Source organism: Ciconia boyciana, chromosome 18 (genome assembly GCF_034638445.1).
Source record: "Ciconia boyciana chromosome 18, ASM3463844v1, whole genome shotgun sequence".
Classification (NCBI taxonomy): Eukaryota; Metazoa; Chordata; class Aves; order Ciconiiformes; family Ciconiidae; genus Ciconia; species Ciconia boyciana.
The window spans coordinates 12096382-12124379 of NC_132951.1; the positions used below are offsets into that span (position 1 = coordinate 12096382).

Consider the following 27998-nt stretch of genomic DNA (forward strand, 5'->3'; position numbering starts at 1 on the left):
GCACAGATATTGTGCTGGTCTGGGGCTGGAGAGGACATGACAAAAAGGGTCATTGATAGACCGATATATGGGCAGAAGAAGGTGAACTCTTGCTTCAGTTTTGCCTGGAGAATCTGTGGAGTGAAAGATTAGCAAATCCCTAAAGCAAGCCAAATTATCATTAATCATTCAAACTATGACACTTCTGTGACTGTTCTCTGAGTAGTTGGCTTTAGTGGAACTGACTGTGCTGAGGCAGGGACGTTACAGTGCATGGGTAACAAAATGGCCCATAATATAAAGACCAGAAAAATCCCAACGGTCGTTCTTCACTTAAAATACCATAGTAGCAATGTTTAGCAAGTGGCCTGAACTCCTGTTGCAGACTGACAGTGGTTTTCATGTGTATAGGAGGTCAAGCATAATGAGGAGACTATGTTAGCACTTCTGGCTGGAAGGCAGCCAGAGAGCATGTTGAGAATTCATGGTGGTGTATTAAGTGGTGTATGCCACTGCTGTGTGCCTCTTTCCCCCCCTTCTAGGGGGATGGTAAAATGTTTGGTTTTGGCCCTCAAAAGCTTACTTGCCTCTGGGGTGCTGAAAGAGCCCTTTAAAGCCTGAAGCCATGGGATGGTCCAGTGAGCATCCATGTGTTCGCTGAATAGGTGCAACGCTTCCCAAAGCAGAGGCAGAGAGCACAAATAGTGAAAGAATGGTACCTAGAGGAGCCTGCCCTGTTCAGCTGCTCAGGAGGACCAGATTAGGAACCTCTTTCAGTGAAGATCTTCCTCCAGATACAGCGCTCATCAGCTGCAAATAGCACTCGTAGTGCAACGTTGGGTTTTAGAAATGTGTTAAGCAATCAGCAGCGTTCTGTATCCAGCTGGTGCCTTCCATGCATACCCTTTCCATAGCACTGTCTATTCATGTCTTTGCCAAGCATTATCCATGCCTTCATCATCATTCCTTACTGGCTGGCCCTGGTAGCTGAGGCCCTCTTCAACAGCTCAGGTCCTCCTCATGTTGAAGTAGTTAGCATGAAGGCTCACTGTGCTTGACCTATGCGGTTAATGACTTAAGTTTTCCTTCCAAGCAAACCAGTCCAGGTCTGTCAGCCCTGAGAGCCTCATTCACCAATGCTTCAATTCATAACTTCGGACCTGGGACCATTCTGTAAATGCCCTGAATTGATGACTGAATATTTAACGCTAATGGTTTCTTACCCTCTGCAGGGTTTCAACACTAAAGGACCTCACCTGGAAACTGTAGGAAACTGCACAGGGTCTGAGGTGCTGAGAATCACTGCTTCCGCTCCAGTGCACTGTGGGGTGGATGCAGGTGGCCCCTGGTTGACCAAGGGCTTGTTGAGCATCTGGGGTTTCCATTCCTTTCAGTCACACCTTAAAGAGAGGCAATCTGCAAGGTGTGCTCGACAAGAAAATGTGTATTTTCAGCCTGAAGTAACATGCACTGCTTAGGAACTCTCTCCTTTGGCATACCATCCAGTGAGGCTAAAACACCCTGTTTTTCCTTCCTAGCTTCAGTTTGAGGAATCTGCATGGTGAATCTGGGAATTTGCATCTAGGGCCCCAGAAAAAGCATTTGTAAAGGGTTTCTTACCCCCTTAGCTTTTCTTCTGCTGGCCCTCCCCACTTCACTGTTTCCATTACTGTAGCATAGTGTGTATGTTAAAATCTCTGGACATTTCAAAATGGGAAGGAAGGACGCAGGTTCCTAGCCATGAGAAACTTAGCAAGACACTGAGAGAGAAAATTCACAGCTGGACATGTCATAATTTGCGGTAAACGGAGACCCTCATCCTGCCACAGTTAAATCTGGAAGTGCAGAGTAAGGATAAGGATCAGTGAGTAGATAGGCAGAGCTGTGTAGCATGCAGCAAGGTCTCTGCCAATCTCAATATTTAAATCTCTTTCTTTTTTGCAGAAACCGCAAGTCCCCTGATTTCAAATCCTTTCCCGCTTTTACAAAGTAAGTGTGATGGATGTCTGTGGTGCGCAAAGGCGGGGACTTCCACCTGGCAGCCATGCTCGCCTGCCCTCTTAGCATTTTTCATGAATAAATGTTTTTTTTATTATGAGTCCAGGTGTCAAAAACAAAATGCCTCCCTTCTGTGGCTCTGGTTTCAGACTTAAATACAACAGCAATCCTTCAGGGTTTTTCTGTGCAGTATGTGGCTGCTAGACTATTTAGACTCACTTACAGCCTTCTGGGAGTTAAGTTTTTTGAAATATGCCAATAATACGTGTTCTGAGAGACCAAGGTTTGAAGACTGAAAATGAATCCATATTTAAGTTACATTTATGTGCAGGAAAACTTGTCTTCATGGCTCAGCTCACTAAACACGCTTGCAGAGACAATTCCTTTTGGCCTGAGAGCACAGATGAGAAATGGGAGCCCAGGACATGGTGGTGAGCAAGCAGGAGGGGAAGGAGAGCAGGTTTGGGATGGGCAGATGCAGGTGGTCTCTGCTCGAGATTCTGCCCTGGGTCCGTGGTGCTTTCAACAGGCGGGTCTTCTTCCTTTGCCTTACAGTGTGTTTGGTTACTTTTTGGTTTGTGTCTGGATTTTAGGGGAGATACTGTCTGCGCCAACCTCGTAATCCAGATCTGCTGTCCCCTAGTGTATGACAGCCCTGAAGTATGGGCTGAGCATGGCCACGGTGGCAGAGGACGCTCATTCTTTCTCCACTTATAAATCTAAGAAGTGAGATCTTTATTGAGAACATGAGAGCTCACGTTAGAAGAGAAATCAATTTAGTGCCAAAAAATTTAACAACTGTGATGCATGCAGGACTCCCCTTTTTAAAGCATGCTTCATAGCACCTCTTTATGTAGCACCTCATTTATTGTCTGAGATGTGTGGCAGTGCAAGAAGTCCTGTTTTCAAGAAACTTCCACTTATTTTGGTGTGTGATGGTGTTTGTCTCGGAGACTGCTGCTGAGTCGAATGTATTGTTTCATCGGTTTGTGTCAAAGGTATGGGAAGATGCAGTTACGCTGTTATTAAAGCTAAAGCCAATGGAAACATTGGGCGAAAAATGCTGAGAAGTTTCCCGTACAGTTCTTTTGCATTTGTTTTTCATCAAAATGTGGACAGAAGTGTTGAAATGTGGGTCCTTTCTGTTGAGGAGAGAGCTGCCCGGGGGTCTGCTCCCTGCGCTGCCATCAGTCGTTGAGCTGGCTGCTGGGTTTCACTCTTGCACAAGCAGCTCAGGGCGTTTTCTATTGAAACTTTCTGTTAAAAGCTCTCAACTCATGTTCACTCCTGGCTTCAAACCAGGCTCCGCTATTTTCTCTGGCTTAGATGTGGCAATGAGGGTTAACATGGGAATTAGAGTGATTTATTTAACCTAAGCACAAATGCTGTTTTTTCTCTGTCTTGGCTTATACAGCCTGCTGCCTTACGCTGGAGCCTTGTTCACTGGGTATATATAAAGCACTAATAAAAATGTCTAATAATAGCCCCGGGGAAAGATGTTTTAAATTGTGCAACCAACTGTGAGTGTTAGTTCTGTGTACCTCAAGAGACTGAAGAGGCTTCAGCAGCTGCTGGTGCTTTCGGTTTCTGTAAAGGTGTTTGCAGAGAGCACCTGGGCACTCAGTAAGGGTGACACGATAGCATGTCTTGTTCAGAGCGGAGGGGGACCTGGCTCCCAAAGCAGAGTGGTTTTTCTGGGGAAGGATACTTCTGGGGAGGAGTGCTTTGTGCTCAGCAGCCAACACCCAGTGCCCCACAGAATAATGTCTCTTCTTTTTGCAGGGGAAAGCTCTTTGGTGCTTGATAGGAGAATGAAATGCCATTGCTTGGGGATGCTGCAATGCTTCAGTTTCAGACTGGGCTTGCAAGAGGCTGCTGAAGTGCCCAGGAATGGGTGTTTGCAGTTCCAACAGCACTGCTTGCTTGCAGCGGATTTGTTTGTGCTCTCCACTATGCAACCCCTCTATGTTGTGGGAAAACTTGGGAATGAGAATCAGTGAGATTGGCTGGCTGTAGAGTAGCCCAGTTCTGCTGGCAGACAGGACATGTTCAGAGTGATTTCCTCCTTCTTCCAAATTTTCAGATATTTTGCCTCAGAAGAGCTGTACAGAGTCAGGATCCTGGCTCAGCACAGTGCAATCCTCAAGTTGCTGGAGAGAGGATAGCGCTGCCGCTGCAGAGACGGCCATCTCTGAGCACTGGGGTCTGCTCCTCTGCATGGCAGGCAGTGGAAGGAGCGGGTAGCACAGCGACAGCTAGCATGGCTCAAGAGAAGAACGTGCTGGGTCTCTGCCATGAGCTCTGAGTGGAAGAGGACAGACAGTGGGGAAGGAGGGCTCAGAGGAGGAGGTGGGCAATGATGGCGGATGGACAGATAGCAGGGCGCTGGCGTAGGCACTGTGCAGCCAGTCGCCTGTCATATGCTAAATGTTGTACCCTCTCCCTGCCTTCTCTGGTGCTGTGTGGACAGGTCTGGCCCACACAACATTTGCCATTTCACGCACAGACTTTCTGCTGCTAAATTTAGGCTACAGGATTGCAGAAGGCTTCTGAATGTACAGCAACAATACAGAGCCAGAGAGACAGCAGGGCTAATGTGGCAGCTTGAACTCTCTTGAGGGTCCAATTCACGATTTCTTATCCTTTTGTGAAGACTTAGAGCCTGTTTCCACCCCTTCTGCAATAAAGCGTCTTGTGTGCAGCTCAGCCACGTGCCAGCAGAACTGCCAGAACAGGAGATGAGCAGAGCCTTGCTTTGCAAGGCTCCCTGCGCTGCAGCACGTGTCAGGGGTCAGTGTCGTGGTTTAGCTTCAATTGGCAACTAAGCACCACACAGCCGCTCGCTCAGCCTTTCTCCTGGTGGGGTGAGGGAGAGAATCTGAAGAGCAAAAGTAAGAAAACTTGTGAATTGAGATAAGAACAGTTTAATACGGGGGGGGGGGGGGGGGGGGTAGTAATAATCATAAATTGAAATGAAAAGGAAAACAACAAGAGACCGAGAGAGGACCAAATCCCAGGAAAAAAAAAAAACAAAAAAAAACAAGTGATGCAACCGCTCACCACCCGCCAACCGATGTCCAGCCAGTTCCCGAGCAGCGATCGCTGCCCCTGGCCAACTCCCCCCGGTTTCTATACTGAGCATGACGCCATATGGTATGGAATAGCCCTTTGGCCAGCTTGGATCAACTGTCTTGGCTGTGCCCCCTCCCAGCTTCTTGTGCACCTGGCAGAGCATGGGAAGCTGAAAAATCCTTGACCAGGGTAAGCGCTACTTAACAACAGTTGAAACATCAGTGTGTTATCAACATTATTCTCATACTAAATCCAAAATACAGCACTATATTAGCTACGATGCAGGAAAGTGCATTGTAGCTGTGGCTGAATATGAACCTATGGGAGAGCTTGAGATGTATCCCAAGGCCTGCAGAAAATGCAGCATCTCTGACTGATGCCCCAGCTTCACGGCTCTGGTCTTGGCTGCGTGAAAAGCTTGCATTCTGGAGGTGGGTAGAGGAACGATAGCAGCCTGGCATTTCATCTTCTGAGACTTTCAGTGAAGTGCGAGAATGCTGGGCTACAGGTTTAGAGTTGAGTGTTGCAGGATTTTAATGGCCTATTTGTTAATGTGAAGTTTTTGTAGGATGCACTCGGTAATGAGCATGCAGTCAGTATGAGAGGCCACATGTAAGATGCAGTCAGTAAGAGAGGCCACAGTCTGCTACATGCAAACTGCAGGACCTTGTGCCTAGGTCACAGCCTGGCCAACAAAGCAAGAGCAACCAAAGCTCGGGTTTCCACACTCTAAAGGGGGAGTACTCTGAAGGCAGCCTCTCTGAGCTCTCTGCCTGCCTCCTTCCACCTTTTGTGGCTGTGTAAGGTGAGATTTGGGCTGTTTTCACACCGTCCCTTCCCATCACCCAGCTGCTTTAGGTTGAGCAGTGGTTACTAGGAGTCAGCTGTGGAATCAAGGAGAGGAAGGGAAAGCTTCTCATGCAGCCTGGTGAATTTATCCTCTACTCCCTTGAGATGCAAGTGTGAAGGAAGGTTGTGTGAGTGCAGCAGCCCTGTGTGCCCACTGGGAATTGGTGAGGTCTTGGGATGATGTAGCCCACGTCCTGCACCAGCCTGGGAGGGCTTAGAGCTCTGGGAGCTGTGGTTACAGGTGTGAACTGGAGTCCCAACCCGCAGTCTCAGCAAGCCAAGTACACAGCAAGAGACCAGCTGGCACCAGCATGTGTTTAGCATCTGCCCAGGGGAATGCAAATAGAGGAAGCTTGGAGAAAGCAGGGCACCCTCCTCCCCAGCCCATGCCAAGGGAACAGAGCTAGAAAGTTCACAGCACCTGGCAGTGCTAAGAGGCCCACGTGAGAGCCAGGAGCCTGTCTGAGCATGTGGGGTAAATGGCTGTTTTTTTCTCATCGAAAGGGGGTAATGTTGCTCCTGCCACAACTCCCACCCCCTCAGATGTGGAGCAGCAAGAGGAATTGGTTCCTGAGAAGCAATGATGAGTTTGAGGAGGTGAGGGAGAAGGTTTCCAGCAGCGTGAGACAGGCTGTCTGGGCAGTCCTGCTGCAGGTTGGAAGTCTCTGAGCCATTTCTGAGCTGACTGCACAGCCACTCGTCCTGCTTTGCTCGTACATACGGCCTGTCTTGGCCACCCAAACCAATTGGGGCTGTTGGGAAGCACAGGTGTTCTCGGGGGGCTGGTGTGGGCAGCACAAATGGGTCCCAGCTTTCCTTCCACTGCCACTAGCCAAGCCGAGAGGGAAAGGAGAGGTTCGTTGATTGGAGCAGTTGTGGGAGGACCTGTGGGCCCCTTGCTGAGTTCAGACCACCTGATGTAGAACAGATCCCTTCCGGATGCTGTAAACCTCCATCTGAGCAAGGAAGAGGAGAGCTGAAATTCCCCCTGGGGAAGGAAAGCAGAGGTCCTGCAGTGGTGTGGAGGGGGCTGTGCTCCCAGGAAGGAGAAAGGGGCACAAGGATGGCTCACAGGGGTGTTCAGAGCAGTTTTGACAACTTGTCCAGTTAACTCTACCTTTAAGTTGCAAGCAGAAATTAAAGGGAGGAGGGATTTACTGGCTGTGTGTACCAGCCCAGATGAGCAATTCTTTTCCAGGGGTGTCTTTTGCCTGGTTTCAGATACAGATTGCCTCTTTCTTCTCTCCGCCTTCCAGATCTCTCTCCCTCTTCTAGCACTGATGCATCCCACTCTCCTTCCAGCCGGCCTGACTGTTCCCAGCTCTCTGCACTGTGGAGCGTAAGGGGCTTAGAAGCTGAAATCTCAGAAGTATGAGGGTTGAGAAAGCCCTGGGAAATAACGCAAATTCATTCATTCCCACGGGGATTCTGCACATCCTCCCAAGCGTCCCTTCCGTCCTCCCTGGGAAAGACTTTTGAATTGTTAAATGAATTTAAATTTTATCTCTAGTTTTAACTTAACTCATTTTCATTTGTGGCAAACTGTAGGCTTCTATGACTCTTTGTCTCAAAAGTATTTAGAAAATGTTTTAGCATTTTCAGAATGCGAAATTAGTTTCTGAAAGTAGACAGTGGTTTTGTTTCCAGAGGTGGACATTTCTGTAGTAGAACAGAAGGGGAGGCTTTTGGAAATGGGATTAAAATCAACAGGACTTTTCTGAAAAGAATCACAAATGAGACCTCTCAGAGTCACCGAGTGCACTGAGTACACAGTATGTTGTAGTGGCAGAGGGAGGAGCTTGAGATGAAGAACTGTGGAGACCTTGATGGTCACTGCATGATGGATGGAGATGGGGAGAACCCAGAAAAGACTGGTCGGGAGTGAAAGAGAATCAGGCAAGGGGAGACCTAGCTTTAGGGTGATAAAATAGCTGGGCATGTAACAGGAGGAAGGTAAAGTAGCTCAGTGAGACAAAATAAGCTGAGAAGGAAATGTGAGGATGTAGTGAAACAGGAGAAAAATGCATGTGAGAAATGTGCTGCTTGGAGAGTGCTGGATGTGTGCAAGTGATTTGCTTCCCAGTGAGGCACCCTGTAACTGAGCTTAGGGGAAGAGTTATTCTGGTGGCTACCTGGAAACCTGCTTCTAGGGGAATCGTGGAGTTTGTGTGCTTTTCTGGGAGCAGAGAAGAGTCCTTGGACTGCAGCAATGAAGGATGGATTGCTCCACCACCACTTTCTCTGGCCAAGGTTACTACAGGCAGAGATGGCAGAAGGGAATGCATGTGCCTGCTTATGTTTAAATGGCACACGGAGACCTGAAAGTGTCCCAGGGAATCACAGTGTGACATCTCTAAATTTCAGACTTTCTGAAGCAGCTGAGATGCACAGCATGTTCTGTTCTCCCAACTCTGTTGTAGGGGAAGGGGCTCCAGCAAAGCGATGGGGCAAAGAACAGGGGTGGTGGCTTTGTAGGCTGCCCTGGCGGCAGCGCCAGAGCTCTTCTGACCCTGCCAGGAACGTGTCGGCAACATTCAGCAGGCTCTTCGAAGTGTGACTTCTTTCATTAGATTAATCAAATGTTAGTTTTGATACTTGAAGGGGGAGTCAACCCACTTAGTTTGAGACATTTCCATCTGAGCAGCCGAGGCTCCATTAGCAGCAGAGGCAAATAGGTGCATCTATAACACAAGTCATCTGACATTGAAATATGTATCCAAGAGGGATGGTTTGCACCCATGTGGGATCTTCTCCTCTCTGATAATTACAAAAGGAGTCTAAACAATTAGAGTACATTGTATCTCTTGTGGCATTTTACCACAACTGACTATTTCACTACTGAAGATTTCAACAGAAACAGCCAGTCCATGTTAATTCTCTCAGTCCTGAAATTCCTAAGTGTGCCACTCAGCTGCCAAAGTCTTCCCTGTTTTTCACAAACACAGTTACTTAAGTACAGTATTTCCAAACTTCCTGACTACAGCAAAACACAGGAGTAGCATCACAAGAACATACAGTAAGTTAAAGCTTTGAGCACAGCTCCTCCAGATGGAGCTGGCTCCATCTTTTCAGAGGGCTGTAGGTTCTGTGGGAAAGGCACAGCAGGATGTTTAACCTTACGGCATATAAGTATAGCGCTCACGAAGCGCTTATGGTCTCTTTTGTGTTTTTCCTTGCAGCTTGCTGTAGCCATCTGACGAATTCTGGGTTTTGCTACCTGAGATAGACATCTTACAGATTATAGCCAAGTCAGGCTTGTGCTTTCCTGTATTTTGGTACTTCCATCCTGGGTGCTGGTGCTTTTGCTTATGTGTAATAGATTTCTTAAGTTTCACTGATGCAGAATATGTTTTTCCCTTTGAACGTAGATACAGATTTCTGGTATATTGTAGCAATAGACCTTGCTCTGTGTGTGTGCCAGGCATTTATGTGCAAAGTTGTTTATATACCAAATGCTTGCATTTGTCCATTCTGTTACGAAACAAAATGCCACAGCATAAATGGTGGCAGCGTGCTGGTATATCTGGAGGTATAGAAGCAAACTGCAATGTTAACATGTTTCAGCCACTGTAGTTTGATACTACATCTGTCAACTAATGCACTCCACTAATACTGTTTAAACGAGCAATTGCAAACATTTGCTATTAGGTTAATTCAGTGGAAAAAATGCACTTTCAACATACTTGTTAGAACAGAGCTAAACATATCTTTCAGCTCATGAGGGAGCTCTGCACCCAGCTCTTTCCTGACTCCAGCTCATCCATATTACTCTGGCAACATGGCTCTCCTGCTCTGCTCTCAGCCTTCTGGCACAGCTCTGATTTCTGTGCTCCTTCCCCTTCACCTCTGCTTAACCCCGGCAACTTGCTGCCACCGATCCCAGTGGCACTCACCATTCCCCAGTCTCGCTGCGCTGTTGACAGCCACAGAAAACCCAAGCTGAATTCCCCCATGGCACTTCTCCATGCCCCAACTTCTGAGCAACAGGATTTTTCACAACCCGATGCTCCTTGTCTTACTCAGGAAAGGCAGCAGAGACTGGAATTTGACAGAACTGGATGTAAAATTAGTTCACCATGGTTTGCTTTCAGGCTAAAAAAGAGCAAGGATATGCTTAAAACAGCCTGCAGCAGGCATGGGCTAGTAAACCCTGGTCAGTGTGTAGCCTCTCAAATCGTTGTGCAGATTCACTGAGATCCCCCCCACACACACCGGCAGGTGCTTCGCTTTAGTGCACGATCTGTCCCTCTGCCATCCCGGGCCTTCTCGTGGCAGTAAAGTGAAGCACGTGGATAAATGCCTGACCCCAGCCCAGGAAGCAGTGACGTGCCCTAGCGCTTTCCCAGATTGCAGCCCGAGCCCTGCGGGTTCAGTTCTAAGGAGCTGCTGTGACGTGCACATGTGGGCTGAGGTGACAAGGACCGGGCCCTAAGGTGCTGCCCCGCTACTGTACAAACTGAAGTATGCACGTGTGCTGCTTCCCTGCATACTCTGTATAATTCTTCTGAACTGATTTCTCCCAAACAGAGCCTTACACCTGTGGAGCTTGTGGAATCCAGTTCCAGTTTTATAACAATCTCCTGGAGCACATGCAGTCCCATGCAGGTAAGCTGGGCACTTCGACTCGCTTAAAGCGGAGAATTAAATTCTGCGCTGATGCCTGATGTTGACCCCGTTGTGTGTCAATAGAGCTTTCTGTGCTCACGGTTTCCAAAGCCCCAGTAATTTCACCTGCAGCAAAAAAGATACTCGAAGGCTGAAGCACACAGCAGTGGCTGCAACAATGCAAGGCTCAGGGTATATCATAAATATTACTCCTTTCCATAGGAAGAGAGGAAACGTGCCATGCTAGCACAGAGGACATCAGACTACTCATTCCCTTATCCAAAGGTATCTAGGGAATGCTCATTGCATAAGCATGCATGAGTCACTCCTACAGCAGATTAAATCCCTCTTCCTGCAAAAAGGGTAGTTCTTACTGAAGCAAACACGGCAAAAATGCTTGCAGGGCAGCAGAGCCTTTGCCTACACAAGTCCTTTTCCGTGCTCATGTCTCCTGGAGTTCTGCAAAGGACTGAAATGTGTTCTCAGAAGAATAATTTGCCATTTCATCAGTTCTGTTCATTTCCTTCTCAGCTATCTACAGAAGAAAATTCTGAGGAGTAGTTGCACTATTTGTTTCTAAGCCACCTTTTTTGTTTTCTATCTCAATACATAAGAGAAGATTTTAAAATTTCAAAGCCAAAGCTTTTTCAAAGTCAGCATTCAGAATATTCAAAAATGTAGAAATAGGGGGGGGTTTATATTGGCAGAATTTTTTTCTTTTTTTTCCTCGAATGAAAATTCAGGTGGATTAACACAGGTTTACAAATTAATTCACCTTTGACAGACCTGTGTTCTCCGACAGACAGCTGCTCTGTTGAGATACACGTTCAGTGCTTGCATTTGCCCTCACTTTACAGGTAAGCCCTGAGTAGAGTGGCACGGAAGGACAAGTGGCTTGAGGAAAAGCATATTTTCCATTCTGTAACAGTAATTCTAATCAAAGTTCTTATCTTGTTCTGTGATTTAGTTTTAGTCCTAATTTTAGTGAGTGTCCTTTGAGTTCTTCATCCATGCAGTTCCTCAGTTCCAGTTCAGTTCTCCTTGGCAAATCTTAGTGCAGGGTTTGTTTGTTGTTCAGCAGCTACTTTATTTATCATCTTTGTTTATCATCATAAGATTTATCATCTTATGAATAGACATTTAGGGTGATTCATTACAAGATGGGGTGAATTTTGTGGATGTTATTTTCTGTTAGAGCATAAGCTGGTTAACGTGGAGTAACTGGACTTCATGTTACACCAAGGAGTGATGAAGCTCCGCTCAGGGTAGTGGCTGCCGTCACTCCATGGTGTTGGGGTCTGTTCTTGCTGTTTGTCAATGGCAATTTCTGCTTGTCTCCAAGCTGCGTCCTGACCATCCTGCTCCTTGTTCTGGTCTCTGGTACTGAAATGCAGCATTTTGAGTTATAGCTCTTGGTGATGCTGAGTCTCTACTCTGAGCTGCAAAGGAGGGACCAAGGCTAAGGTGTCAAAAGGGAGAATGGCAATTCACTTGCGGGTTGTGAGCTGTTGAAAATTTTAAGCTAGTGCTGTCTGCAGCTTCTTCCTTCCTACTCTTCTTTACAAATGACCCATGGCCTCTGGGCTTGTTCACCTGGGTTACTTTGGATACAGGACAGGGCTGGAGGGAGCAGGTATTGGTGATCTGACTCATGTAATGTCAGCAGAGATCCCCTCTTTCCAACTCAGGATTGCTCCTGTTAAACTCTGTATTTTCTCATCTCTCCCTGCTCTGTTTGCAAGTCACTGTCTTCTGCTTGGCTTCTTCCCCCGGGGTGTCTCACTGGTACAGTGACCGCAAGTTTCTCTGTGTCTTCTTTAAGTGCTCTCTCCTGGCGTCACCGGGGCTGCCCCCTGTGAAAGCAGCCGTCCCCTGCTGTGGCATCTCTGTGCGTGGTGCTTGCCAGTCCTGTGCTCATGCCTCTTCCTCTGGAGGGAACAGCAGCCTTTCCTCCAGATCTATGCAGCTGGAGGCGAGTGGCACGGTATTTGCTACTGTGGGATGAGGGCAAAACAAAATGAAGAGATGTGAAAGCAACAGACAGCTTTGGTGGGTGTCCAGTTCTGGATATTGTACTTAAGCAGAGCAACAGTGGAGATTACACAGGACTTGCAGTTGCTCTGGTCACAGTTTGTTGTCTTTTAGCCTGTCAGAGCTTGAGGATTTCCATATCCAAGAAACAGCATTGGCACAACATCTCTGAAGTCTGGGAGTGCAGAGACGTTGCAGTAGTCAGCAGAACTGTGGCATAGAATTCACATACTGGGGACACTGGCATAGTAGCCATTTATACCAGTCCATATGCCTGGCTCAAGGAATGTTTCATTATGGGGATGGAGAGATCCAAGAAGCCCATATGGGTCAAATATTCCCTCAGTTAATGTGTTCAGGAGTCCAGTTTGGCTTACCATGCCTGATGCAAAGGGCTAGACTCTTCCAGCTAAAAGTGATGCATCCACTGAGCCCCTCTCACAAGTGACTGAAGACAGGGAAAGTGCTGCTGGTGCTGCTGGCCTCGAGAAGCAAAAGCAGGGACATACTGGCTCTTGAGTCATTCAGAGGGCTGAGCCTGGAGGCTAGAAGGTAATAAGGAGAGATTATAGCTCCATAAAGCAGCTACACAATGAGAAGAAGCAATTAGAATGTAAATTGGAGGCTGAAAGGCAGAAATAGAACAGCAGAACACCAGGCAAAGGAATTTGTTCTGTAATTACACTGTACAATATACAGCTTTGACTCCCTTTAGAGTACTTTGTTCAGGTCGAGTGCTACCATATAATGCCCTTCCTACAATCTAGAGCTAAAAAAATAAAAGGACGACTAGGCTGAACCTGGATTAAAGGATTGGAGGCATGAAGAGAAATTAAAGAACCATGATCTTTGTAGTTCACAGACTGCTTGATAAGGAAGATGAGGCTGAAATGCACAAATCTCATTAATGCCATATTGAATGCCAGTGGATATTTGTACATAATAAATCCTCTATTATTATGAAATAGATAAGAGTTGGGAGGATGAAATATAGAGCGTTTCTCCCCCCACCTGCCCCTCACCAAGACAAGGAAGGCCTGAACCATGAACAAAGTTAGTAGGCAACATGGAGTATTTTCCTTTGGCTACCCACAGATGTTTGGAGTTGAGGACAGTGGTGGCATTAGCTCAAAAGTAATTGGTCTAGGCAAATGCTGGGGGAAAAGTGATACATCATATCTGATCACTGGCATCCACTGGAGCACCTCCTGCTCTTCACGTCTTTTCCACACCTACAAAGACCGGCCTCTGGCTGCAGTCCTGAGCACGGCAGTGCTCCCCAGGTACCAACCACGACCAGTGAATTCCCTGGGCACATACAGTCCTTGAGGCAGTCCCAGAGTCTTCCCTGGTTCTGTCATATCCTGGATTGCTGTTAGGTATTGATCCAGTCTGTGGCCAGTGCAGTGCCCAGACCTGTGCAGTCTGTGGCTGTTCATCAGCAAGGTTTGTGAATTCCCCAGCAGTTAACATGCGGAGCTGCTCACATTTGAGAGGACTTGCTCATAAGGAAGAGGGCACTGGAGTTTCATCACATCATTGCTTGTCTCTAGATCCTTGCTGGCCTCCCTTCTCTCCCAGGTCATTGTCACACATGAAGAAGAGCAACTTTGCCCTTTCCTGTTTGTTCTGATGGGCAGCCCACCGCTCTGCCCCGCACCAGATCAACCTGGGCTGCAGAGCAAAACACCTGTGTGTGCCTTAATAAGGCATTCCTCTAATTTGTGCTCTGCTGTCTGGAGCACTGGGGCAGGATTCATTTCACTACATGCTGTTGTGCCTAGGCTATAGATATTGCCACCTGAGCTGGTCAACTTGGACTCCCTTTATAATCAGTGGAGAAGAAGGCATTGACTCCAGGTGAGTTCAGAGCATGATGGATCGTATACTACAAGAGGCATCTAGGTCTGCCTGGGTGAATGAACCACACTCTTAAGCCTGTTTTGCACCACTGAGTGTAAAAGGAGCCCCAAGGGGCCAGTTTGAAGAGAGGCATATCTAATAAAGATGTCCAAAATTAGGTGAGATGAGTCCAGCTGTGATGAGTAAAGGACCTGTTTTGTCATCTTTGTTTTTAATCCCATCTTTCTGTTCAGCCTGGTCATCAGTCTCTCCATCTTTCTCCTTCCTCTTCCACCTCTCTTCATTGTGCACTTTATTGTTGCTTCACAGCCTATTTCAGAGCACAATTTCATAGTGAAGCATACTAAGAACTAGAAAATTTCCTCTAGAGGATGGGGAGAAGTTCTTGGGGCACAAGAGGGGAAAGAACATGGATACAATACAGAATTTACTGGTCTTGGCTGTATTTCCTTGAAAGATCCCATCAGATTGGCAGACAAAGTGTTTAGCCCAGTTACACATACAGAAATGGGAGCATGAACACAAAGACCCCAAGGGCAGTTGGTGTCTTTGCAGCCATAGGGAGGAACGATCTTTGGTCACACTCCAGAAACTTGGGTTTTTTTCTTTTTGTTTCCAGTCTGAGGCAGCAGTGAGTAGCCCCAGAGGAGACAGGCCCTCTCTACAGTGGGAGGAAAGCATACATGAAGATTGTAATAAGATCCTGAGATACAGAGGAGTTGAGCATAGCTTGAAAAACAAAGTACTTAACAGTAAAGAAAAGGGAAGCCACCTGTGGTGCAGAAAGAGGCAGTAGGGCAAAAGAAGGATAAGCATTTGTTACACCTGCTTTCATTTCGAAAGCAAGCAAATTGCACAAGTCAGGCTGCACAAGGAACTTGTCCTCCTGGTGGGCAGCTTCAGTTGATTGGGAGACATTTCTCAAGGTGTGGTGATGGCATCAGTGTCGCTGATGCACAGAAAAAGCCACTGTCATTTCAGCCACATTTTGGGAGGTGATAGTTGCAAGTCCAAAGACAATTTTCAAGGTTTCTGACAGTACTGTGCCATCTCACTGAAAACTGCTGAAAAGCTACAGAGAATGGAGTAGATTGGTGTCATCTTAGTTAAGGGAACCATAAGTAAATGCTAAGCAGATGAGTACTGTTTCCCCTTCTTTGTGCTTTAAGCATTGTTATCTTGTGCTTCTAACACCTCCCTGTCTCTTGCCCCACAGCTGACAACGAGAACAATATTGCCTCTAGCCAGCCCAGATCACCTCTAGCTGTTGTTGAAGAAAAGTGGAAACCACAGCTCCAAAGAAATAACGCCAACAATAGTACGTAGCAGTGTTTGCTCTTCCATCCTGGGCTTACCAGTCCACTTTGAACAAGTGACTGTCAGAGAGGGTGCAGCAGTGATGAGCATTGCACAAGGCCCTTGTCCTCGCCTAACTGCACTTGATTTCATCTGTAATTCATGTACTGTCCTGCAGAGCAGAGCACTCATTCCCATTACAGGAGCAGTCGTATGCAAAAAGTACTGGGAACCCTGGGGAGGTGATAGGAAAGGTTTGTAAGGAAGATGCCTTTGGGAACTCCTGGAAAAAGTTAACTTCTGATCCAAGGTCAGACTTTCCAGCCTGGGGTTAAAAAATTAATGCAGTTGTCATGGTGTGACATAGGCATAACCTGTCACTCCCTGTGCTGGCGGGCAGTCAGTGTCTGGCGTTATCCCCAGCTCGTCCTGTGAGCTTGTGCTTCACCATGGGAAAAGGTAAAATACAGCCCTGTGGGAAATCAGTTCCAAAGCACTGGAGCCTGGGGGAAGGGTGATACAAAAACATGGTGCTTTTGTGTTCTGGTATGTCCGAAAATGACATTCACATTGCTTGAAATCAACCACAAAAAGTGGGGTTGCTGGAGTTCAGAGGAAGAAATGGAAACTTGGGCTTCAGCACTGTTTGAGATGGTGGAGGATGCAACTCCTCTTAAAATAATTGTCTCAAAGAAAAGGCTCAAATCACAAAAATGGAAAGATGTCCAGCTTTTCAGCTGGGCTAATCTGTGACCAACAGCCCATAGACATGGATAGCAAACGGCACACATGATTATAACTTATCTAGGCAGTTCCACAGTGAACACCTCAGAGATGCCATTGGTTAAGGCACTGGATTGTGAGTAGATAACGTGTGCTCTGTCTCAGTCCCCACACCAGGGAAAGCATGCAGATAAGCTCCTTGCTGCTCTAAGCAAGAGGAAGGCCTGTCCCTGGAGGTTCCTCTGTCCAGAAACCCTTAGGGAAAGATATCCGGGGTTGGAGATGTCTATGCCATCGTCTGGGCATGTTCCGACTCTTTGGGTCCCTCTCAGAATTGCTTTGTGACTTCCTCCCATCTCCCGTTGCAGAGGAGCAATTCTCATCCGGTGCTTTCTCTCCCTCCTTCTATTTCACTGCAGCATCCGCGAGCGGTTCGGTAGGGAACAGCGCAATCCCAGAGAAGGAGCGGCAGAACATTGCCGAGAGGCTCCTGAGGGTGATGTGCACTGACCTTGGGGCTCTGAGTGTGGTGAGCGGGAAGGAATTCATCAAGCTAGCACAGACCCTGGTGGATAGCGGAGCTCGCTATGGTGCCTTCTCTGTCACCGAAATCCTTGGCAATTTCAACACACTGGCTCTGAAGCATTTGCCTCGGATGTACAACCAAGTGAAGGTGAAAGTCACCTGCGCCCTGGGCAGCAACGCATGCCTTGGCATCGGTGTCACTTGCCACTCGCAGAGCATCGGCCCCGATTCTTGCTACATCCTGACAGCTTATCAGGTGGAAGGCAACCACATCAAGAGTTACGTCCTGGGAATTAAGGGCGTAGACATTCGAGATAATGGTGATTTTATCCACCACTGGGTACAGAACGTGCTCTCGGAGTTTGTGATGTCAGAGATCAGGACGGTGTATGTCACAGACTGCAAAGTCAATTCCTCTGCGTTCTCCAAGGCAGGCATGTGCTTGCGTTGTTCGGCCTGTGCCTTGAACTCAGTAGTGCAGAGTGTGCTGAACAAGCGAACACTACAGGCTCGCAATATGCACGAAGTGATCGAGCTCCTGAATGTCTGTGAAGATCTGGCAGGATCCACGGGCCTCTCAAAGGAGACCTTTGGCTCCCTGGAAGAGACCTCTCCCCCACCCTGCTGGAACTCAGTCACCGATTCCCTCCTGCTCGTCCACGAGCGCTACGAGCAGATCTGCGAGTTCTACAGCAGGGCCAAGAAGATGAACCTCATCCAAAACCTGAACAAACACCTGCTTAGCAACCTGGCAGCCATTTTGGCTCCAGTGAAACAAGCGGTGATTGAGTTGAGCAACGAGAGCCGGCCCACCTTGCAGCTGGTACTGCCCACCTACGTCAAACTGGAGAAACTGTTCACTTCCAAAGCTAACGATGCTGGTGTAGTCAGCAAACTCTGCCACCTCTTCTTGGAGGCACTGAAGGAGAACTTCAAAGTTCATTCGGCACACAAGGTAGCCATGATCTTAGACCCTCAGCAGAAGCTGCGGCCCGTCCCACCATACCAGCACGAAGAGATCATTGGCAAGGTCTGTGAGTTGATCAATGAGGTGAAAGAGTCCTGGGCAGAAGAAACAGAATTTGAACCTTCAACCAAGAAGCCTCGGGCAACAGGGGAAGCCACAGCAGCTCAGGAAGAAGATTGGTTCGGGAAAAATGAAGTCTATGATTATTTGCAAGAACCTCTCTTCCAGGCCACCCCTGACCTCTTTCAGTACTGGTCGTGTGTTACCCAAAAGCATACAAAACTAGCCAAGCTAGCCTTTTGGCTCTTAGCAGTGCCTGCTGTTGGTGCCAGAAGCGAATGTGTAAATATGTGTGAGCAGGCTCTCTTAATCAAAAGGAGACGGCTACTCAGTCCAGAAGACATGAACAAACTCATGTTTTTGAAGTCCAACATGCTTTAAGACTGTCTTTTAATTAAAACAAAACTTTAAAACACTGTTCCAAACAAAGAAAAAGAATTTTAAGTTCTAAACACTGTGGACCTCATTATGAATGCCCCTGGAAACCAAGTGCTTTTTTATATATATATAAAAATATAAATATATATAAAATTAAGTTTGAAAGGAAAGCTGAGCACGTGAGAGAGACAGCCCTCTGCCAGGAACGTGCTCCTTTCCATAGATAGTGTGTGGACTTGACAGACTTTCTAATGTTTTCAAGTGGGCAGACCAATGGGAGGCTGATGTTCTAGAGTCTTCAGGCAGCTGAGATCTAAAGTGACTTGAAGTTTCTTTTGTTTCTCCTCCACCCCACCTTTCCTCTTGTCCCCTGGGCCATCTTGCCATGGATAATCAGACTACATTGAACAGACCAGTTCTGCACTGGACTTTGCTCCTTTGAATAACTGTACACCTTGAGGGCATTTGTCTGCAGCCTTCTTGACATACGGTGCATGTTATCAGGGCAGCTGTGTTTTATGAATACCAGTATCTTTAGAAATCAGGAAGGGAGACTTTAAGGGTTTTTTTTAATTTTATTTTTAATTTTTTCATACACATTTTTTCCAAAAACCAAAAGTTACTCTTCTCTCTCCACTCCCAGTTTTGAGTTTAACATGTTACCTGGTGATTATATTTTTGATTTAAAACAAAGAGAAATGATTCATGGCAGAAAATGTCTGTAATTGTTATGTTTCTTGGATTTATTTTTTTACAGCATAACTTCATTTCTGAATTCCCAATGTTAATTAGCTTCTCTGTGAATTTTGTACATCAGGTGTTCTCAAACTTGTTCTAGAGTAGCCCATTTGCGATTAAATAATATCCTTATGGGAACCACAGCAGTTGCTTATACGGAAAAGCTAGAAACCAGGAAAAGCAAGCAAGTGGTGACAGCACAGATGTCTGTGGGCCACCAGCAAGCTTGCTGGGGTCTGCCAGCTGCCATTGAGAACCCTTGTACCTAAACTTTTTGTAAAAAAGTTTCTCAGTACACACACTCAACCTTCACAAGGCCAAGGACAAACCAAGGTGTATGATTTTTCAGGGGAACAAAGATCATCAGTTTTGTCAAACTGGGGTTTGAAGGAAGCTTAGAGAAGTGCATGGGCTCAAAGATCCTTCTGAATGTAAGTGCTCCTGATTGAGTGCAAAGAATATCTTCCCATTTTATTTGGAATGGTTTCCTCTAGTAGCACGAATGTCTTTGTAATACCTACAGTGCATTACACTACTTGTTATGTTGCTGAATCATTCTGACTAGGAAGGCCATAGGCCCTTAAACGTTCACACTTACTGGCTCACCCCAAATGCAATTAGAGATCATCATAATTCAAAAACATCTCAGTCACTCTGTTGTCCACCAAGGCCAGTGCTCTGCTGTGTCCAGTGCCCATAGGCACAATTCATGGGCTGCTGGATGGGATCTCTGCAGGCTGTCAGGTTTGGTGCCTCTTGGACACCAGTTCCCAACTTCTCGTGCCAACCTGTTAATTTTTCATCACTGGGACTTGTATCCCAGAGTCAAATTGAAGCAAATTCTTATTTTTGAAGTAGTCTCTTCTGCTTCCAGTAGTGTGCTCTGGAGCTGCAGTCACAGTGGCAGCAGAGCAGCATCGGAGGTTCGGGAGGATGGACTCGCTCAACTCCGAGCAGGCAGGCTGGAGGCTGAAGCCCTTCAACAGCGCAGGCGTGTTTTCTGGTTGCTGACAATGCAGTGGTGAGACTGGGGGCCCCCTTTGAAGCGCTGCTGTTGAACAGATGTTAAACCACGATCCCACCTGCCCATCTCTGGTTGTCATAGAAGTTACAAGTCCCAAGACATGAGAAATGGCAAACGCAGTCTCTCAGGCTTTGTTTGCAGATGCCTTGAACCTGACAGGCACTAACTGACAGCTTCACTGCCATGGGGCTCAGACAGGGGAACAGTTTGCATGCTAGAGATCTTCCCTAGCCAGGGTCACTGAGGATAGCTCTTTGCACCCAGCTGTCTTGCCCTTTTCAGCCTGGAAACAGGACCTACTGTTAGCTTGAGTCTAGCATTTGGGTTGACCTCTCAGCACTGTTACTGGCATCAGAGCAAAACTAGTCTCCTAAACTAGTTTTGGATATCTTAAAAGACACAGTCTGCAACTCCACTGACAACTGCAGGGGTAGCAGCACTTGAAGATGAGCTGCCAAGGCAGAGGCATTTGGACATCTTATTTCTCTGCCAGTGGCTTTTGCAAATGGAGGTGTTGGTTGTAGAGACAACTTTTCTTCTTGCTGGTTTTATTTTCTCCCGTACAAATCCTGCCTGCCAGCCACCAGTTGGGCCCATGGTAACACATCTGTTTGCACTTGCAGTGCAGGAGAAACCTGCAACAAACAACAACCAAGTCTCAAACTACAAACAAAAAGCCCAAGTGAGGTGTGTGCCAATTACAAAGCATTTGTGCTGTGCTGCTGTTCCCACTGAAAAGCACAAAGTATCCTGCAGCAAGAAAACTTGGCTGAAGGATGAATCCAAAGCAAGATTAGCTTTTGAGGCCGCAGAGTGTATACCGTGCAGCTCAGCTGATCAGCAGAACTGGGAATGGGGTTTGTAGTTCTTTCTCCTAACGGCACATTACACCTTTTTTCTTGGTTTGCCTGAGACCCTGAGAGCCACTCACAGGCTCTTTGATGCTCAGGCGAATGTGCAAAACCCTTGCATTCCTTTGAAAAGCTCCAAACCCTAACACTCCTTTGCTAAGGGACAGGCTGATAACTTCTGTGGGATTTGCCAACTCGCGCTCATTGTCTTGTCTGTCTGCAGGGCATTAAGGGTTGGGAAGTGGACAAAGCAGAGTTAGCGCAGGTTTAAAGCCCTGGAATTGAGAATGAGGTAAAATTGCAGTCATTTGTGCAACCATTTGATGCCAGGCTGTGCACAGCAGTGAGCTGGACCGTGGCTACACAGCCAGGTCATGCAAACGGAAAGGCCACAGCCACCCTTAACTCCCATCCCATCTCCCCTTCCCCTTTTTACAGTGTGGTTTGGGCATCAAATCTGGAGCTTTCTTGCTGTGACAACGAAAGAGAGGGATTGACTGGCCCTCTCCCCCGTCCAACTAACTGTCACCTCCAAGGCAACTTTGGCTACTTTGGCTATAGTTGCACTAATGATGGATGTTAAGCAAACATGCAGCGTTGTCTGGTAGATGAGATTCCCCCAAAGACTTAAAATCTCAACTTAGCAGCTGAAAAAGCAAAATAAAACCTAAAGCCCTAAAATGGAGCAATCTGGAAAGCTGGTGAGAAGAGGAGCTAGTTGGCCAGCCCCCTTCTCCAGCGAGTCAGTGGAAGAAGCCGCAGCTTTTCATGAGTCTTAAACGTGGTTACAAGGTGTTCTGCTCAGAGGAGCAATTCATGCTGTGTCTTCTCACAGGCTGACTTTTGTCTGATGTACTTACGCTTCATTAGAAGGAGAGGAGCACATCTGGAGCACACGTATTTACCCTAAATGCCAAGCTTTTGCTCCTATTTCTTCTTCCCTCTTCAAGACTTGGATTTGCATTCTAGGGAGCATAGATGCTTTACCAGGGTCTGAATTTTGGAAGCTCTTAATTTGCCAGGTTACTAGAATTGGCTGAGTGGTATGGAGCAGCACTTGTGCTGTAAGGAGCACTGCCCATCCTGTGGTGGGAGACTGGAGAGGAGAGGGTCTCTTGGTTTGGCCAGAGCTGTCATAAGTTTCTGCTTCCTTTGAGCTGGGAGGAGAAGTCCTCAGAATTGGGATCATCCTCTGGTAGATCATGTTGGGAATTTGCCTTCTGCTTGTTTCCTTCCTTTACTCGCACTTGAGAAATGTGTTGGGATACAAAAATGGTGTATGTGTCCTCCAGGCATTCATTTGTTTCTGCTGCTTACTCTGCCTGACCTTGCAGACTTCTGACTTCACAGTTTGCTTTGGGAGGGGTTATGATCTTCAGGTGGGGAGAAGGCACCAACCGAAGATGAACTGTAAAGAATGAAGGGCCTGCCAGTCCTGTCTGAAGATCCATGTTACGAGAAAACTGAGGAAGTGGGATACAGAGGCAGAGCTCTTCAAAACAGAAGGTTGTTTCTCTGTGAGTATGGCAGCCAGAGGGTCAGTGGAGAACATGGAGCCCAGATTTGTCTCCTGTGTCTGTCTCTTTTCCCCATGTCTCTAGCAGTAGACAGTAGTTGTGTTCTGGCTTGCAAGATGGCTCGGCGTCTTGTGCCTGGGTCAGTTTCAGATGGAAGTAAGCTTTTCCTTTTGTCAAAGCTATATATCTGTTCTAAGAAAACTGATTTGGTTGTATTTGAACTAGTGCAATCTGGAAAACTTTCTGTGAAAGCCTACTGCGGGCTCAGGTTTTGTCTAATTCAGTTGTCTGTTAATTGCTGGTTAAACCAGTTTAACTTTGAGATAAATTGGTTTAAGCATCCACATGAACCACCTGCACTGGTTTAACTGCGCTTGCTGGGTGTTCTCCCCTACTGATCAGAGAATACGTCCAGAAGCAGCTCAGGGAGTCGTGACCCTTACGTGAATTTTGCAAATGAGTTTGTGGCAGATACTCTCAAAGCTCGGGAATGATTGAAAATAGAGGGGGGACACTTCTGAAAGTTGCTTGAGCTCTACATTGTTGTATCTAAGTTAATACAGCATTCAGTGAGATGTCTCAGGTTGGTTGGTTTGTTTTTTTCCAACTGCTTGCAATAACATGGAAGGTTTAGCATGAGAAGAAATTACCACATATGTTCATATTGGTGGATGAGTCCACTCAGCCTTACCCAGTGAGGGACCATTTCCAACTTCTGGATCCTGTAGTAGGCAAGCCAGGACGTAGTGTTGCACAGGAGCAGGGTGACTGAGACATTGTGCTACTCAGAGAATGCTGTGTGCATTTCTAGACAGCACCAAGCTGCTGATAAATCAAAAGACAGTAAAAGAGCAGCCAAAATGTTATTCAAAGGCTGGGAGTGCTGCTTTGTACTGAGGAAAGACTCAGATCTCTAATTGCATCTCTCTGGCTAAAGGAGGTGGAGATGAGCTCCTGTGAGCATTCAGAGGGAGTACACGCAGGAGGGGACAAGTTGTTCCCTGTGGAATAATTAGGAGTAATGGCATGAAAATGAACAAAAAGACACTAAAGGCATATTCTGGGAAACCTTTTCAGGGAGGAGAAATCCGTTCATCTGGGAGGAGTCTGTAATGGGAATGCTATTTGAGCCCTGTCATTTAAAACAAGGCTGTACAGCTACATGGAGCACACTCCATAAGGCACAAGGCTGCTTTGGACCTAGCCAAGAGAAAAGAGACTGGATGTAGAGGTGGGAAATGATTGCCTGCGTGTTGAGTCCAGTCCTGCCCAGTAGCTCCAGGAGGGTTCACAGAGCATCTTCCTCTGCATCCTCCCACTCACCACGGGCACCAAACCCTTCTCAGCACTCCCGTGTATCCATTAACCAGGTTTTGTAAAGGAGGGAGGTAGCTGACCGGCAGAAGGGGCAGAGGAGAAAACACCAGCTGAGGAGCAAATGTCTTGTCGACCCTTATACGGCCAAGGTGAAAGAATCAGGGTGGGGGAGAGTATTAAATGTTTTGCTGCTTCTGCTGTGCATTTTCTGTGCTACACCATGATCTTGAATCCGTGGGATCCGTTGGGAATGCCCAGAAACATTGGCTGAGACTCAAGGTCCTGTGTCAGATACTTCTGAAGATGTTGCCCCGTAGCAATAAGAACTCCCCTTTTACAGTGCATGGGACCTGTCCCCATGCCACGGGTTATCATCTTCCTGGGGCCTCTGGAAATGTCACTGAACAAAACAAACATAACAAAAATACGGAGCAGTAAACCCAAGCACAGCTCCAAGTTGAATGCCTCGTTAGTACTGAGGGATAGTTTGCTTATGCTAGGCCAGAAATGGTAAACCAATGAGAGTGTATTGCCCTGAAATTTAATTTTATATATTGAATGTTTGGGGGATTTCTGTTTAATTTTGTTTTTTGTTTGGCTGGTTAGTTGGGTTTTTTACTACTCCTGTTAGAGTCCGTTGTTTTATAACTTAACGGAAGAGTTTTGCTCACATTAGACAACGGTGTATCCAGTAGACCCTTTAGGGTTTAATGATCTGTAGGCAGCTGAGTTTGAATTTTTTAGAATAGCTTCTGAAATGAGTCACATAAATGGCTCATTGATGCACAACATCAACCACTGACTGAAAGGATTTTCTTCCTTCCCATCGTTCTAGCGTCACTGACAGTGGTCAGCATGTCTTGGTACCCGGGTGAGCAGCGCAGCCTTAATGACAGGAATATTTTACAGTGGAGTTGATGAGTACAGGCATGTCAAACCCTTGCTTTTTACAACCAAAGTTCCTTAAAGAGACACTTCCAGCCTCATCAGCCTTGAATGCTTGTTTTCAGTCTTCTGGGGGTTCTTGTGGCGGTCTCTGCAATGTGTGTGGATAGGATGGGTTTTTTTTTTTTTCCAGTGGGCTGGGGGGTGGGAGGAGGGATTTTTTTTTTTTCTTGCTATCTATGGAGAAGGACCTTTCTGCTCAAGGAAGGAGGCATGTGTTCTTGAAGGAGCAACAGTCTTAGGAGCTGTGTTCCGTGGTCCCTTTAAACTTTTTGGGACTTTAATTTTATTTTTTTTTATTATTTAAAAGGAAAACTGATAACGGATGAACTGAAACATTCGTGACAGGTGACTAGCCAAGGCTGTAAGTACAGGAGGAACGCAGATCGTCCAGACCATGAGGATTCTGGTCTGCGCCGTAGCTAGAAAGTGTCATGCCGACAAACCAAACCATCAGGAAATCCTTGTTTGCAGCCAGTCTGAAAAGAGAAGCTGTTCCTCGTTTGTATGTTCGTTTTTTGAAACCTCCTGCTGGGAGCTGAATTCTTGTTGTTTCATCAAGCAAACAATTAATGTTCTCCTTTCCCTCCTCACCTTCCCTCCCCTCAGTAACTTGTGTGCATTTCCTTCCTTTCTGTAGATGCAGATGTTCTAGGCAATACCACAGATGCACCTGCGTGTGTCTCTACCTGCGAGTGCAAGAATCTCATGTCATCTTAAAAAATACAAAAAAATATACAAAAAATATACAAAAAATATCTTTTTTAGGCCAGAGTTTTCTACAGGTATTAATGAATATTTTTCTTAATCCTTATAAGTTTTATGTGTTTAATATTTCTTAATACCGGTAGCATTAATTTATACTTTTGTAGCAACACAATATTTTTATAAACCGCCACCGCTGGCTTTGTCTTCATAACGGGGAAATGTGCGGGCAGCTGGCCCCGCACTGTACCATGTACTGTATTTAAAAGGTTATCTAATGTCACACTTGCTGTGTTAATAAACAAAACAAAACCTGTTTGAAGTCTCATGTATTGTTGGTGTGGATCGAATGACTCAATAGAGAGCAATATTGCACGGGGTTGAGTTGCTGATTTTCATTGTGATATATGAATGCTTGAGGCCAACTCAAGTTCTTCTGATTTTTTCTTTTTAGGATTTTGTTTTGTTTTGTTTTGGTTTTTTTACAGCTAAATAAATTCAGTGCTGTTTGAAACTTAGACTGACGTCAAATGAAAAGGATTATTAAAGAAAAAAAAAATCAAGGTGTTTAAATGTTGCTGTTTTTACAAGTCTGTTGCTGTCTGAATGGAAATATTCCACAAGAGAGGAGGAATAGTTCCACTTAGCTTCCAAACGAGCTGAGCACTCCAGGCCAGAGCTCGGTTATTTGGAGATATCTTAGAGACATGTTTCTGCAACATTCTTTTCAGAGTTGATGCCAAGGCAGAAGACAAACTGTAACTGTAAGAAAGCATCCGTTGCTTGAGGATTTTCATGTCAGTGTTGTATTTATGGTTTTACAATAAAACAACCTTTAGGAAAAAAAAAGTGTCTGGGGTTTTCTATTTTTCAAGCACATGAATGGGACATCACCCAGTGCTGAGTGTCTTGTTGTGAAGAGGGAAAACATCCATTAAAGTGACCTAAATCTCAGCAGCAGTCTCTTTGATGGACGTCATGAGCCGTAAAACTCTACAGTGGGCTTCTCCCTGCGTCCCTTGTGCATCCAAAACTCCCTAAAGCATTTTCCAGAGCATCTTCGTGTCTCACGCTTGGTTGCCAGTGCAGTGAACCTGTTCCTCTCTCACCCGTGAGACATTTATTTGTAGCAGAAAGTGAACCGAGACTGCTTGGCCAACTGGAGGGGTTTGGTGTGTTGTAATGCAGTATTTGTGTTCACGCCACCAGGACAGATGCAGCTCGGCTGGCTTTTATGCTGCTAAAGCAGTGCGAGCTGATGCTGGGCAAGATAGTCTTGAAACACACACGTACCATGTTTCTGCCCAGCGTGGTCTGAGATTTTCACTTGTATCAGCAGATCCACCTGCAAACTGGCTTTCACCCCGGGAGAAAAAGGCATTCAGGCATTGAGCAGGCACTGAGCAGGCTCACCCCTTTCCACAAGACAAGGCCCTTGACAGCTCTTTATGATAGCCAGAATAGGAAAGGGCACAGAAGTCTTTGCTTAGGTGCTGTGTCAGTCTTGACCTGCATCAAAGTGTCTCACAGGGTCACAAAGATGTGATGGTGAGTGGGGATCACTGGCAGTTTTGCATGCAGGAACGCAGCCTTGCTGATGCTGTTTGGAGCTCCAAGACCCACCTCCAGACGAACCAGAAACGACCGGGGAATTGTCCCAGGTGGAACAAGCACATGGACCAGGATTCAAAGGAGAAGGAGCCCAAGCCTACCACTGTAAAATCCAAGGTACATTTCCCATCACCCTTCATGTTTCTTTGACCTGGTTTGACACCCTTTGGGGTTTTCTAATGTTGCCCCACACCCCCCTCAAAAAAAGGCAAGCAAAAAATAACTCTGCTTGAGAATTAGGAAATTTGTAGTTAATTTGTTAGTTAGGAAAAAACAAAACCCAAAGACACGAAATGACGATAGGTCTGGCAATTGGATAAACTCTTGGCTAGTAGTCAAGTGTGAAGATAAGCCATAACAAATAGAACTATCAGAATATAATAGTAAGAATGGCTGTAGCTTTGCAGGAGATTTGATGTAAAAGTGATTTCAGTAAATAATAAGATGAAGTGCCCTCACATCCTAACCAGGTAGGAGATAGGATTGTAAAGTGGATAATGTACGGCCAAAAGGCATAGAAGGCTGGAGGACAGTGCTCCTTGGCATGCCAGTGTCTCCCAGCACTAAATTGTCCTTTTTGCTAGATCCATTTAAAAGGATAAGATTGCAAATGGAAACGTAAGAGGCTTAAGTTAATCCTGTCTTATTTCCCGATTCTCTTAATTTCTGCCTTAACAGGACACAACTAGTTTAGCCTTAGTAATAAAGGAAATGGTAGCTCAGAATTCAGGCTTTGCTGGAGGTATCCCATAGTTTCCTCTAATTTCAGAAAGACTCATGAATCTAGCAAAGCTAATTTCACTCACCATCTCTAATCTGATCTTCAGCAATTTGCCTGCCTTGGAGTTTTCATCCTGAGATCCTGTGTGTGGGAACACAGTGAGGAGCGGGGAGCAACAGCCCCGGTGTGTTGCACAACGGGCCTAGATGGGTGCTGTGCGGGT

General features: G+C 46.3%; 1 protein-coding gene across 8 annotated transcripts in view; it reads left to right on the plus strand.

Moving 5' to 3' along the window:
• ZNF618 (zinc finger protein 618) overlaps positions 1–26264 on the plus strand; it is a 166950-nt gene extending 140686 nt beyond the window's left edge. For 5 of the 8 annotated variants that reach the window (XM_072883488.1, XM_072883486.1, XM_072883489.1 and 2 more), the window contains 3 exons: positions 10426–10503; positions 15614–15715; positions 16836–26264. In XM_072883488.1, coding sequence (XP_072739589.1) covers positions 10426–10503; positions 15614–15715; positions 16836–18349 — 1694 coding nt within the window. In that variant the 3' untranslated portion in view covers positions 18350–26264. Of the gene's footprint in view, positions 1–1923; positions 1969–10425; positions 10504–15613; positions 15716–16835 lie in introns of all 8 variants that reach the window. The other 3 variants (XM_072883484.1, XM_072883485.1, XM_072883487.1) reach the window with 1 other exon arrangement.
• The last annotated feature ends 1734 nt before the right edge of the window (positions 26265–27998 follow it).